Raw genomic sequence first — 14,976 nt, 5'->3', positions numbered from 1 at the left:
AAAAACCTCATAATAGTGGGTAGCAGAGAGAAGGTCAAACTAGAACAAGCCAGAGGCATTTATAAAGGCAAGAATCTGGCTAATGTTAATGTTAGAGGTATCACCGAGTGAATTAAAGAAGGGGGCCACTAGAAACTTAAACCTAGTTCTGGCCAGACCTGGACAAAGATACATCAAGTGTTCAGGTGTCCTTTCTTCGAGAGCTGGAGACATGACTGCAAGAGGTACCAGAGTATAGGCCTAGTCTAGCTTCATGCCACCCTATGGACCAGTGTTCTATAAAGACAGATATTAACTTAGATAACTGTGATTTGTTTTTGTGTATTAAGTTAGAGGTTCTATGTTTGGAATAGATTGGCCAAGTAGCACTTGACCTGGCTGCTGAGGCGGCAAAAAATGTTCATAGATCAACCTCTGACCGTAGCTGATGATCGTGTTTTGGTGTATCAAAAATAGTTTTTGCTGGTCTATTATTATAATTATCGTATTTTTTTTGCTGGGTTGGAACATTAGCTGTGCGTGACATTGCGGCCATTGATGAATTATTATATCCTACTAAACTATTAACAAAGACTACATTTTTAATTAAATAAAAGTAACTGTTACTCACGTTTCGAAGTTTATTTGATTTCTTGTTCAGGACGGAGTATTATGACAACTCAATAATAATATAATAATACTAGGCGCTGAGAAAGAAGTCAAACAAACTGCAAAACGTCGGTCATATTTATTTAAATATCAACATAATAATAAAAACAGAAATAAAAACTAATCTGTAAGCATTTATTTTCTATTCACATTAACGTTTTTTTCACTAATTACAAATAATTAAAAAAAGTGAACTCACAACTACTCTAAATGAAGTATATATATTATTTTCAAATTATATTGTGTTCACACATATCTTTATCCTTCGAAAGGTCAATATAATGATTATATATATTTTTTTAGTTTTTTTTTTCTGCAATGTTAACAAAATGAATGACTTGTACTTCTCAAACTCTAGCAAAAATTAAGTAAAAAAGCAAGGCTTCCTAAAACAAATGCATTTGTTATATCAGTTCCATGAATGTCATATACTTGTACTTATAGTTTTTAAAGAGATGACTACTTGACATGGCTAATTTAACTCATTTAAAGCGGTAAAAAATTAAAAAAAAATTATTTTGGAAATTCCGGTTAGTCACAGTAAGTCACCGAATAGAGTATTTGACTTTTTAAGACGTATTACTGGCTTTTGTTTAAGCTTCCAAACCAAATCGTTTATGCAAATCGATGTTGCAATTTATACTTTTTTTTAGTTAAAACTAAATTAGCCCACGTTTTTTAGGCTCTCCGATGTACTCAAAGCACAACTGCTTGCGTATTTATTACGGCAGCGGTTGTTGATTGCAGTGAGAAAAAACTCAATCGTCTTTGGAGATTGAAAAAAGCTCGAATCGTTGCAAAGCCAACAACCTTGGCTAAAATTCAAAACTTGGCTTTTGTCAAACGCAAACTAAACCTCAGCCGGGCAAGTCGAGCCAAGTCAAGTCTTTCATGAAATCGGAAAAAAGAAAGCAAAGTGTGAGAAATGTAAGTTACGTGAACACAAAAGTCAACCACAACAACAATTTTAACAATAAAAATAAGCCAACAACCGACCAACAATCTGGCAACATTCAAGCAATAACAACAACAACAACAACAACAACAACAATAAAAAAAATTTTATATGAAAAATGTGCATAAAACAGAAAATTGGTACAAAATTGCCACAAAATTGTTAACAATGAAAATTATTTTTTTTTTTACAACAAAGAAAATGTTTGAAAATTATAAAAAAATAAAAATAAAGTAATTATTAAACAAAATAAATTAAAAAAAAATTATGAAGCATTAAAAAAATTGTACAACTTAACACTTTTTGAACTTGTGCGGGTAAACAAAGCGTGGCAATTGTGAACGATTTTCATTTTTTTTCTACATAATTTCTGTGTTATTTGCGGAAAAAGAAAGTTTTTCTTCAAAGGAGAGCAGCTGTGTTATAGGCGCGATATTTTCATATTTTCATAAAAAGAAAAAATGTTGAAATATTTCCAAACTCAAATTAAATTACGTAAAACCGAGATGCGGTAAGAGCAATGATTTTACAATTTATGTGCTCAACGCCGTTTCCTTCAACACTCCAACAATCATTAGCGGTTAAACTATAATTTTTGATAAACAAACTTGAACTTGATGATGATATTGAATAACGAGTATTGAAAGTATTATTGACCGGCCTCAAGTTGCGCCCACAGTCAACTACAGTCAACGGCTTAAGTTGGGTGCACTCTAAGCTCTAAGCAATACGAAACCGTCTCAGTTTTATGCGTTGTGGTATTTTGTGATTCATTTGCGGTGGCTAAACAAAATCACGTCCTCACATAACATAAAATTTAAGACTCAACTTATTACAAATGTAACCAGTTGAGAACTGAACTCGTAGCACATCAACCAACCATTGCAAGCGCAATAACGAGTGCGACATTTAAAATTCACGACACGCACTTTATAGTACATTTCGTTGTTTCCGTCTCCGGTATGGCTTAACCAACTTAAAACTGTCTCCCTGCACTGAACACATCCTTTTAAGTATTTGCTTTTAAGTGTTGTTGGCTCGTGTGTGTGTGTGTGTGTGTGTGTGTCTTGTTGTGATATTCTTGCGTGTTTTAAATACTTCATCACACAATCGCACTAATCGTAAAAAAGTGTATCCCATGTTGCAAGTACTACCTTAGTTCGTGTTAAGCTACATTCCTAGTGCTCAATGCAGTATAAAATTCCTATACATCCTGCAGGTTACGACTTCTCTCCAGTCGGTTTTGTTACTTTTCCACCTGCTGCCAATGCTCCACTCATGTTGCTGATGTACGGATGTTGCTGATGCTAATATAGTTCCATTTGCTGTTGCTGGTTAATGTTTTTCATTTGTCGTGCAATTGCTGTCATTTGCCAAATTAGCTGCAATGCGTGTGCAACAGTGACTATAACTGCAACTGCAACTGCAACAATAATAGTAGCAGCTTCAGCAGCAACAGCAACAGCAGTTGTAGCACTTAAAATGGTATAACTTCAATGTTAGTCGTACTGTAGGATACTTCAATAGTTCTATGGTTGGGTTTTCATTTTGGAGTAGTGAACTCGGTTATGTTTCGTTTGTAATACTCGTAAAATGTCAAAAATTACCTTAGGACTGAATGTGCGTGCCTTAAAGTCCTCAAGCTCGCTTCTATATCTCTGTTGTTTCATATAATTGCAGCAATTCAAAGGACTTTTTATTGAGAACCATTTTACTTAAAATTTTACTTGGGTATTTGTTCCAATGAAAGTAGTGCAATTCATATATTAATGCTTAAATTATAATAATAATATAAAATAATCGTAAAATGTGCAGATGTAATATTAAAGTCTTCGCAATGGTGATTATTCTTACTGGGATAAGAATATCAATGATATTAGAAATGCGAAGCAGAAAAACTATAAAACCTTTCTAACAGAAACATAAATATATGAATAAGAAATATAAATAAATCAGATATACAAAATATGAATATAAAATATTAATATACGAAATGGACAATATATAAATCCGATTTATTTTTAAATATTTTTTAATTTGTTTAAACATATTCTGCATAAAGAGTATTCAGAATTATTAAAAGAACTCAAAAACAATCATCAGTTAGTCTAAATATTTATTACTGCCGTCAAAACAAGTTTAATCGACTATAGTGGTTGTCCAAATTGTTCATATATATTTCGTAGACTGATTAATGCAAACGCTATAACTTCATAGTGAATAGTTTTATAGTATAATTCATACATTTTATAAAACAAATTCTAAAACAACAACCATAATATAAATTCTTCCCTTCAAAGTAAGCCAGATCGATTACAGCGGTTGTCCCAATCTTCCATACATTTTTTTTACGGTGACACAGTTATAGACTTTAACTCTTCAGAGTATATTTTTGTGGTTGGAATCAGATTGAAACACCTTCCTCAAAGTAGTATTTTAAGCTTCGACGACAAAAAAAATTAAATGGTCCATCACATGATCTAGTTGGTATGGTAATTACCTGTGACCTAAATAGGATTGTGTTAAGGGATGAGATATATTAATCAAATATTATTTGAACAGTATTTTTATAGTTCAATAAATAAATTATATTAAAATATACCAACAGTAAACTCTATTGTATTGTTTGAAAATGAAACTGACAATAACCACGACATATTGACTGCGCTATACCATATTGCAATGCCGATTAAAATATTTGGACTATTAGCAAGTAGTGTACACATAATAGACAAGTATCATTTCAAAGCAAAAAGTAATTCCTTGGAAAAATTATCTGAGACTGAAATATTGCATATAAATATTTGGTGATTGTGTATATTAAATTTAAATTATGACGGCACTGATTATTTTACTTATTAAAAAGTATTGTATTTAATAGAGAGGTTTTGAAAAGTACTAAATTGCAACCACACAATTTTTCTAAAACATTTAATGTTTTAGAATTCCTACACTTTCTTTCTAGTAGACACTTTTGTATGTCTTATAAAATGTCATGTTGTGCTATGATATATGAAGTTTTATGTTTCATATTTGGTTGCTAAATGTCCGAATGGGGACATACAGGTATTATTTATTTTTTCATATTATTGGCAAACAGGTTCGGTATTTATGCATCTTAACAAAAATTTCCATCGTTTTGTTTTAGAGTCATTTATTCTTCTTATCGCTGTTGTTACAGATTATTTGAATTCGATTGGTAATAAAGTTGATAATCTCTTCATACTCGTATCTGTGCAATGAATATTATTTTATAATACATTTGTAGAGGAGTATTATATTTTTTATAAATATTTTTTTACAGTAATTGGGTATTTAGAGGGCAAGTGCTTTGGTTGGTGGCACTAATTAAATAAAAATAAGTGACAATAGAACCTGGAACTTGAGCATTGAAAGTTTGTGCAGCCTTGGCTTCTTGTGGATAAACACGATTAGTCATCGATTCTAATTTGACAGGTATGAGTTTTAAGCCTGGCACTTGCAGTCCAAACGAATTATATACGGACTATAAACTAATTAAATAAAAATTCGATTATTCCAAAGACCACTGATGAAGAGTACTTTGCAATACTCGAAACAGCATTGTATGATCAGCCAAACTTCAATAAAATTAAAATAAATTTTTGTGTTTGTCCTTTATTTCTTTCTTTGCTATTCAAAACCCCTCTAAATTTTAATAAAGCCTCTTTGTCGCCATACAAAGAAAGTCTAGCTTTACAGCAACACGAATACTTTATTCAAAAATTGGGTATTGTAATTTAAGGAGATCTAGATGTGTTTGTGGAGCAAGTGTTTTGGGTCTAAAAAGTTCATTGCATGAGTTTGTCATATATTTTAGAGTTCTACATTATTGTTGTTGATTAATAAAGTCAATATAGTATTGGCTGATTACCAAATACAACTTGGTTGTTAGTAAAATGTTGTTGTGAACTACCTAATTTTGCCTTGGTTAGGTCTTATATTTCACTTTTAGAAATTCTGTTAGGAAAATATAGTTGACTTCAAAGTATACTTCTACAAAATCATCTGAATAACTTATTAAGAGAATTTAGCAGATCTCTTATTACAGTGGATCACCTAAATGGTCACAAGCAGTATTGAGTAAAGGTGGTTTAGATCAAACATGCGTGAAAGAAGAAGACTGTCCATTCAGTCCATCTCCTTTTCGCTATATTTCTGACAGAAGAATAAGTTCACACTGAATATTGTTCTTTACTGACAAAAATCTTATTCAGTTGATTTTTGACTTCCTCATTTGAAGAACAGGTTTTTCTTTCAGAAAAATTTTGTGAATATTAGAAATAATAATAATAACCACAAGGTGTTAGATCTGGAGAATATGTTATGTGGGGCTGTATATTCAAATACTTATATATATTCGTACATATTCATATATATATTGATATATAATTGATATAATATATATATGAAATATATAAAAATGGACATCATAGCGAAATTTATACATTTATAACTATAATTATTAATATAATACTAATACTGATAACTACTAATAGCAATAATAATTGATTTTAACGCGAAACTCTCTAGTTGTCAATTTTCAAGTAGGCGGGGGGTAGCTGATTATCTTTGTCAGAAGTTTTAATATGTGCTATTCTTTAATCGACCTTACAAAACTCAATAGCAACTCATTTTGTTTTAAAACGAATGTATTGCTTAAAGTATCCATAACCTTTTTTTTAAGATCCTGTGCTAGAATTTACTAAACAATACTGCTTTGAAGACAAGCAAAAGAAGCAAAAGTAAGCTTACATACCACTTTTAGTATTATAATTTATACACTAATTAGTCCAATAGGATTCACGTAGAGATTTGAATTTGGGAATGTAGGATTTTGATGAACATACGAATATTAGAATAGATTGTGTAGAGATTTGAATTTAGGAAAGTAGAATTTTGATGAATATACGAATATTAGAATAGATTGTGTAGAGATTTGAATTTAGAAAGGTAGGATTTTGATGAACATACGAATATTAGAAGAGATTGTGTAGAGATTTGAATTTGGGAATGTAGGATTTTGATCAACATACGAATATTAGAATAGATTGTGTAGAGATTTGAATTTAGGAAAGTAGATTTTTGATGAACATACGAATATTAGAATAGATTGTGTAGAGATTTGAATTTGGGAAAGTAGGGTTTTGCTGAACATACGTATATTAGAATATCACGAATTTGAAAGTAATTGTATTAACAAATCAAATATTTTAATTGCTATTAACTTTTACTCTAAATGTAAATAATGTCAAAAAGTTTTGTAAGGAAATTTACAATACGAATCTTAACATGTTTTATTAATGTTATATTTTTTAATAAGAGCTTTTGACTAGTATTCACTACAACAAAACAACAACAAAATTTAAATGTAATTTTTTTTAATTTTTTTGGCTGACCATTCAGCTGCTTCGAGAAATTCTAAATATCCACTAACAGTGGTCTTTAAGAATATTCGCAGATTTTATAAGTGCATATATAACTGTTCGACTGCATGCGCCAGGGTTTGAAACTTTGAACCTAACAAATAGAAAACAATGACTTGACGGTCATTGTCGTCAATGACCGAAGCTGCACATAATTTTCGTTCTTTTTGTTACTTTTTTCTGATTTTTTATAAAGAAACACTTAAATCTGTTTTCCTTAAACATAATTGGTTTTAAAAATTAAATGTATCATATTACTTTTTTATAATTTTTGACAACAGCATAAACTTTTATTAATACAAAAAAGAATAAAAACCTAGTACTGGATTAATTCGTTTTTCACATCGCATACCACGTGAAATGTCAACATAATTTGAATAATTTAAAAAATAATTCCGCACTCAACATAAACCGACTTTGCATATCCTTGCCATTTGTCTTCCATTTATACGCGGTTGCATCCCGACGAGGATATGCCTGCGTCGATTTATAAAATTTGCATGTTGTGACACTGCATAATCAGAAAAATTTAATTCGCAATAAAAGAAGACAAATAATAACCGAAAGGAATGCAAATAATATAAAATGCAACTGACAAACTTGCGATATTTGCTAAGCAAGTAGCGATCACGTGAGAATTGCTCCACTCGCACAATATAAAAAATCTTAATATTTATCTGCAAACATCTCGAACCCAGAGGATTTGAATAAGAATAATAAGAAAAATGTAATCTTTCTTTATTTCAGTATTTCAGGAAGAAAGCGGAGTTGAGTTCGAACGAAGGATAAGAAAATAACAGATTCGAGTTAATATTGCGACAAAGTGAGTATTTGCCAGGATAAAAGCGAGGAGCAGCGGAAACTTATGTGCACAACACATTAGGAACGCAACGTGGCTGACTTTTCCGCTTATGAATTGCTGACGCGCTTAAATGTGACATTTTGAGAATTGCCAACTTGAAATTGTGAATTGCTTTGGCGCGTGTTAGTAAAGCGACGCAGGAGCAGCAACAATCAGGACAAACACGCGTCCAACTAGACTAGACTCGACTACAAATGTCGGATTGCCTGGGATAATTTAAAGTCAAGTGTTGTTGCATTTTAACAATTCCCTCTTTACCACCTCCTGATTCTTGTTTACCGAATGCACCAATACTCTACACTCAAGCAAAAATGTTAGTCAGAATAACGCAACAATTTGCCATTCTAATTATAACAATTTCGGTGTACGTGGCGGGCATACGAAATGGAGGCACCACAAATGAAATGTCACCGAACTCCTATTACGAAAGGTGAGTACAGCCAGAAAATTCATTAGGGAATAACAATTTGTTTAAGTTTAATAAGAAAACTTATGTTTAAGAAATGGTAATGGAAGAAATAAAATTGGTATAGGATTGGAAGTAGTACTTTTTATAAAAGACGTACTACAAATAACTAAAATAATACAAAAATATTGAAAAATGTATTAATCATCAAGGGTATTAAGTACTTTAAATATATTTATACTTTATAAATACTATAAATGCTACTATAATATATACTACATATAACTATTTTTAAAGTATTTTAAAATGATTAAAAATATTAAAAAGTTTTGAAAATTTGAAAATTGTGCTGAAATAAGATTGATATAAACTCTCACCAATAAAAAATGTATTAAATTTTATTGTATACAACATTTAAACATAATTTTTTGCGGAATGAAGTCCAAGTTTTTAATTCAATAAAGTAAACGTAAAACCATTATCTATTTTCCGTATATAAATTTGTACTTATTTCTGTGATCCACGATTATTCACATTTTGTGGTCTTCCTTTACCAGTCGCTAACGCAGCCTTCGAATAATTTCTTTAGAAATAATAATCGCAAATCCGAATATTCGAAGAGTTCGGGCTTCGGATACTTTGCTGCGATCCGATTAATCAAATAATTAATTAGCTTCGATTTTTAAAATATCCGAACAATATGAACACCACTAATATATATCACATCATCCTTGATGAAGCGTTACAATATTGAAAAGTTATCGGCCTTTGAATTTATTTAACAGCATGACCTCACATCTCACTCGTATAAGTGCTTTGAATAAACTAGTTCGTACCACTAAACTTAGTGCTACCAACGTGAATAAAGAAATTTTTTTCAGATATTTTAAAGAATGACTTTTTAAGTTATAAATATCTAAATATCCGATATCTTTTGAATTAAATACTTTAATATAGCATCTTGAGCAAAAAGTTTCAGAAATATCTTCAGAACATCGAAACTAAAATTTTATTCCTGATAATTGAAACTATCCACGCCAAAGTAATCTTTATTGACTGTAATTCACTTTTCTGTCAGTAAAGTTGCAAAGCATTTGATCCAATCCTCGAAACATGTTTCATAATCGGATTTTTGCATAGCCATCAGACCCATTTGAATTTTTTTATTATATCTTCTTGCCTGCTAAGAGCACTATAGTGTGGGTGTATTATTATGGTATAAAATCCAAGTTGTTTGCTCACAAAATCAGTCTTTTGTGACAAATTGCTTCAAGCAAACGTCTTATAACGCTTAAATAATAATCAATTTAGATTGTTCAAGTTTTCGGTAAGAATTTTTGATGTACTACACCGTTGTTATCCATGAAAATCGTAAGCAAAATCCTCTTTTTTGACTTGAAACAATGTGGTTTTTCTAATCTTGTCTTATCCGATGATGCCTGTGTTGACTCATGAACCAACATCTCATATCCAATAATTAATCGTTTCAAGAATATTGGATTGGATTCAGTCATTGAAATCATAAGTTTCGTAATGTCAACGCTATTTCATTTTTATATGAAGCGATAGTCCTTCGGTATCAACTTTACTAAGACACTTCTAAGGAGCAAATTTTTAAACAAAATACTTTGAACAAATCTATAAGCAATGTTTATATCTTGCGTCATTTCTTCTATGACCAATTTGCAGTTCTCGGTTTATATTTCTTTGATTTTATCGATGTTGTCGTCGAGATTTGAAGCTGATGGCCTCATAGTGCAGTGCAACTTTTTGAATTTTCAAGCTATAGTCCTAAAATACGGAGAGTAATAGTGATAGTTCTAGTGATTAGTGTTACAATCTCTGCGTTAAAGCGTCAACCGGTGGTTATTCTCATAAGCGCCACCTGTCGATAATTCTAGAAAGTTTTTAATTGATTTTATATAATTTTTTTTTCGTTTAAATAGTATTTTAAAGATTGATTTTAATCTATTATATTTGAGTTCATCAAATTTATTTTATTCTTATTTTTCTAATAATTAATTGTTTTAATGACCAAAAGAAATTTTTTAAAAATAATTATTTCACGGGCTAATTGGTCAGTTTGGACCAATTGGACCAATTATCCCGTGAAATAATTATTTTTCTAATTAAATTAAATTAAATTAAATGAGAAGGTATTAAATGAAATTTTTGTTTAACGCTTAAATACAACAAAGGAAATTATTTGTGAAATAGAAATCTTCGAATATTAAAATAATATAAATAAAGAATAAACTTAACTGTTGATGCTTCTGAATTTCGAAATAAATTTTTACAATTTAAAATAAATTTTTTTATTTATATGTCTCATTGCGTTTCTACTTTATGTCATATATTTTATACAAATTTTTTACCAAATTAAGCTTAAATTATAAATTATTTCATTTTGCAGCTCTTTCAATATGCCAAACAATTTCATTACATCGCAGCCCCTTACGGAAAGTTCACATTCCATGAATGCTGCACGTCAAACAAATGAATTTCGTCCATCGCAAATAATAGAATTTACAACTTCGGACGCTATGGCGCCACACACCTACCCACCCAGCTATATTGGCTTAAATTATGCTGCATCAACAGCAAATATACAAACTGCTTATGATATGAACAAACAATTCACATTTCCTAGCGAGCAGCAACAACAACACAGACAGGAAACATTAGCTCCAGCAGCAACAGCAATAACCGCAAATACTTACAACAAATATCAAACGGACGCTCAATCCTCAGTGCCAGCAACATTACAATCGATGCCAATTTTAAGCTATCGAGACCCTTATACCAATGAGAATTATCAATACACACCAACAACACCTCGAGAAGACGATTATTATCAATATCAACAGCAGCCTCAAGAATATACTGTACACTCAATGTTGTTAGTCGGTAGCAACAAACAGAACTACGAGCAATCAAATCGTGGACCTTATCAACGTCCTGGTCTTGTGTTCGATGAACAATTAAGTCCATCTTATGACCGTCCAATTTATGCACAACAAACGACGCAGCCATATCGACAACATCCAAATCAGCTACCCACGTACACAGGTAGACCTACTCCACTGACACAACGCCCAACGCATCAATATCATAAAAAACCCGAGCAGCAGAAATTGTCTTACGATTCGCATGATTACCCACCGCCAAGTTATTATCAATACCCACAAAAGCAACAACAGCAACAGAAGCAACAAAAGCAACAACAACAACGACCTATACATTTCCAATCTCCGCAACGACAAGATAATGCAAATTATGTGCCAACGTATGCAACATCCCCGCCCTCATCAACGTCGTCATCTAATTATGCAAACAACTTTGGTAATTATTTGCAGGGCGAAAACTTTGCAGGAAATTATGTGCATCCTACCCCGCCAACGTATGCAGGAACATCAGCAATTGGCGCTGTAAGACCACCAAATTCATTTAACACACAAACGTCACCTAGCAACTATTATGGCTATCAAATAGGAGAAATACCCCCACAACAACAGTCGGGTCATAATTATCCTAACTATAGACCAACAGCTCCACAACCTCACTACCAACCCTACCCTCAACAGCCACCGCAACAAACAAATGGATTGGCTTCGTTAGCCTCGCTACTTACAACAACACAACAATACGCACCGCAATTCACGAATTTGTTGCTTGGCGGCGGCGGAGGCTCAACATCAGCAGGAAATCCACTGGGTTCACTCATAGGCGCCTTTACTGGTGCACCCGCAAATAGTTTTGCTGGAGGTGGCGGCAGTGGCTTAGCCACACGACCGCTTAACACGCAACTGATTAGAGCTCTTGAGAATATTGCACGCAATGATGATTTGCAGTGTGTGCCGAAGGTATTGTGCCAAATGATTGCCGGCCAAACGCAACGTGGACAATTGCCCAGTTTTGTTACATCTCCAGCAATCACAAAGTAAGTGTAAGCAATAAAATTGAAGAGGATATAAAATGAAATGCAAGGGGTTTACTGGGTTATATCTATACGATTAGAAGTTCATGATTAAAATTTAAAAAAGTTCAATTTAAATTTTTAAATATTATTTTGCAAGGAATTTCGCCCTATATAATTCTACTGAACTATCCTATTTTGAATTCTAGAAAAATTCTCAATAATTATAAAATTATTATTTTTATCACTTATTTTATATATTAATTATTTTATTTAAAATAAATCCAAAAAAAATGTTGATTTAATTCTCCGTATTTCATAGTTTTCTTGCCGGTTTTCCTGCGTTCTCTCCAGCGCTTATCTATGGACGTGCAGCATTACTTGGCATAAGTGGCGGCGATAAGAGCTGTACGCGCACTTACGAGAAATGCCCAAAAAACGAGGTGAGTTTAAAAAAATGTGCCAAGAAAGCGAAACAAAAAAATAAATAAAATCGATTAAATTCTCCAACAAAGAAAAAACTAGAGATCAAAACAAAAAAAAAGAATTATTAACCAAAACTGAATGATTATTTTCTTCAATTTATTTTTAGTATGAAATTCTTCATTATCTCAACAATCATCGTGGTGGCTTTTTCAAGTTCTTTAGTGAACCGGAAGAACAACCTACAGTCGCAGATACACAAACTAGTAGTGGCAGTACAGGCGGAGGAGGTTCTCTATTCAGCATTTTATCAGCGTTAGCCGGCAATCCCATTCCAACAACAACCACGACAACACCACGGCCAAGACCAAAGCCCACAATGCCTAGTTTGGATATTACAAGCGGCATAGGAAACTTTTTCACACAAGTTTTGTCTGATTATTTGGGTGGTGTGGAGTATCAACGACGTCGTCGGCGTAGATCTACTGATTTTGACTTACCAGTAGACAGTTCACAGGAAGAATCTTCAGATACCGACTTTGAGGATTTTCATGATGATGAAGATGAAGAGGATACACAAAGCGGTCCCGAAAGCGAAACAGAAATTGAAACACAGTTTGATGATGCCGAAGGAAGAATTTTACATAAAGAGATTTTAGGTTTGGACCAACCGAAATTCTTTCCGGAAGTTGATAGTCATACAGAAAATAATGATATAAAAAATATTATAGAAAAATATAATAATGAAAAAGCGGAAAGAAAATTAAAATTTCCAAGTGCCACAACAGAAAGACAATATGAGAATGTGCGAAAAGAAAAGAAATTGGGTGTGGAAACTGATGACAACAATGAAAATGATTATGATTCTAAGAAAATTGTATTTGACGACAGTGATAAGGATCAAATAACCGAGAATACACATATTACTAAAAACTATGGACATACTCGTAATGAGCGCATAATTTTCCCTGATCAGCACAAGAGAGAAATACGTACAGGTCGCATTATAAATCGTCCATCTTATGCTGGTAATTATAATAATTATGTACGCAGTCAGGATGATAATGACAAATTTGTCATATCTAATTCACATCGTCAGCCCTATTATCAAACAAGCACTTCACACTTGACAAAAGAGTCGTATGCATCTAGCCACTCCAGCAGCAGTAGTTCCTCATATAATACAAATTCCCTTTACCACCGTTATCCTAATCATAATTATGAAAATAGTAATTATAGTTATCTTAATGATAATTATGTGACGAATAATCGTTATGGCAGTAACTATCAGGGAATCAGAACTACACGTAGCCCTTACACAGCTACAACGACTAGCAAACATGAGGATAATAAAAATATATATATCACAAATGGACAGGGTGTGACGGAATACTTTATAACGCCTGATGGTCGTAAAGTTTATCTCTAGGCTTTTTTGTATATAAGTCAATGTGTGTAATATATAAAATGTAAACTATTAGATAGGTAAATTATTAAACTAAGGTGTTGTAGACTAAACTTCAACTGTACATAAAACCCAACTTGCAAAATGATTATTAATAAATTATTTATTTGTACTAATAAAAAAATGTGTTGAATTTTAAGTTTAAAATTATATTGAAGAATCTGAGATCCCTAACAGTTTTTATTCTTCATTAAATTATAAAAAGCTTCATTTAAGGCATATACTTCCTTGAACTGAAATTATGCTGTAGGAGTTTATCGGTAACTTATAATCTGTTATGTGATGAATGACCTCTGATTTTTTCCGCTATACGGTAACACAATAGGCCAATAGGACTAAGTGGCTCCAATTGGATCGCGAATATAATATAACCTAACCTAATGTGCTTACGTAAGTAGTAATGTATTTATTCATCTCCAAGTCCATGAAAGAACTTTTGAAATCAATATTTGTGTTTGAAGTTCAAATAACTATTTAACGTTGCTCTATTAACAGTTCTTTGAATGTTACTTTCAGTTGTATTACTTAAACTTTGTCATTCTTGTTCAACGTAGTATCCGTATCAAAAAGATAGTTTAATTTTTCCTGACAAATCTAGGCTCTAGCGTCCAAGCAATCTCACAGTCTTGGCAATTAGCCTACAACTGAGTCGTCGTAATAATAAATTCTTCTTGTGTATATGGAGATGTCAATCACACTTATTTGCATTTTACAAACTTTTATGTTCGTTTTGTCCACTCTCTCGTATCTCTCAATATTTTAATGGTTAGGAACTTAGCAAAAAGAGTCCCAGTGATGTTCGACGTGAATTACTGTCGCGTGATGTTTTAGTTCATCCTGTGATTTACTCGTTCCAA

The 14,976-nt window shown here is 32.2% G+C and overlaps 1 protein-coding gene across 1 annotated transcript; it reads left to right on the top strand.

Moving 5' to 3' along the window:
* Window positions 1-1,435: 1,435 nt before the first annotated feature.
* LOC119673027 lies at window positions 1,436-14,190 on the top strand. Its single transcript, XM_038084238.1, has 5 exons — window positions 1,436-1,575; window positions 7,795-8,339; window positions 10,729-12,255; window positions 12,554-12,674; window positions 12,824-14,190. Exons 2-5 carry the CDS (start codon window positions 8,221-8,223, stop codon window positions 14,081-14,083), a joined length of 3,027 nt encoding a protein of 1,008 aa, XP_037940166.1. The 5' UTR covers window positions 1,436-1,575; window positions 7,795-8,220; the 3' UTR covers window positions 14,084-14,190.
* The last annotated feature ends 786 nt before the right edge of the window (window positions 14,191-14,976 follow it).

This window comes from Teleopsis dalmanni, chromosome 1 (genome assembly GCF_002237135.1).
Source record: "Teleopsis dalmanni isolate 2A chromosome 1, ASM223713v2, whole genome shotgun sequence".
NCBI lineage: Eukaryota > Metazoa > Arthropoda > Insecta > Diptera > Diopsidae > Teleopsis > Teleopsis dalmanni.
Note: the sequence above shows the minus strand (reverse complement) of the source record. Positions and strands in the feature narration are given on the sequence as shown.

Coding starts and splice junctions, on each gene's coding strand:
- LOC119673027 (XM_038084238.1), top strand. CDS start 8,221: ATGTTAGTCAGAATAACGCAACAATTTGCCATTCTAATTATAACAATT. Junction 8,340..10,728: donor CCGAACTCCTATTACGAAAG/GTGAGTACAGCC, acceptor TTCATTTTGCAG/CTCTTTCAATATGCCAAACA. Junction 12,256..12,553: donor ACATCTCCAGCAATCACAAA/GTAAGTGTAAGC, acceptor CGTATTTCATAG/TTTTCTTGCCGGTTTTCCTG.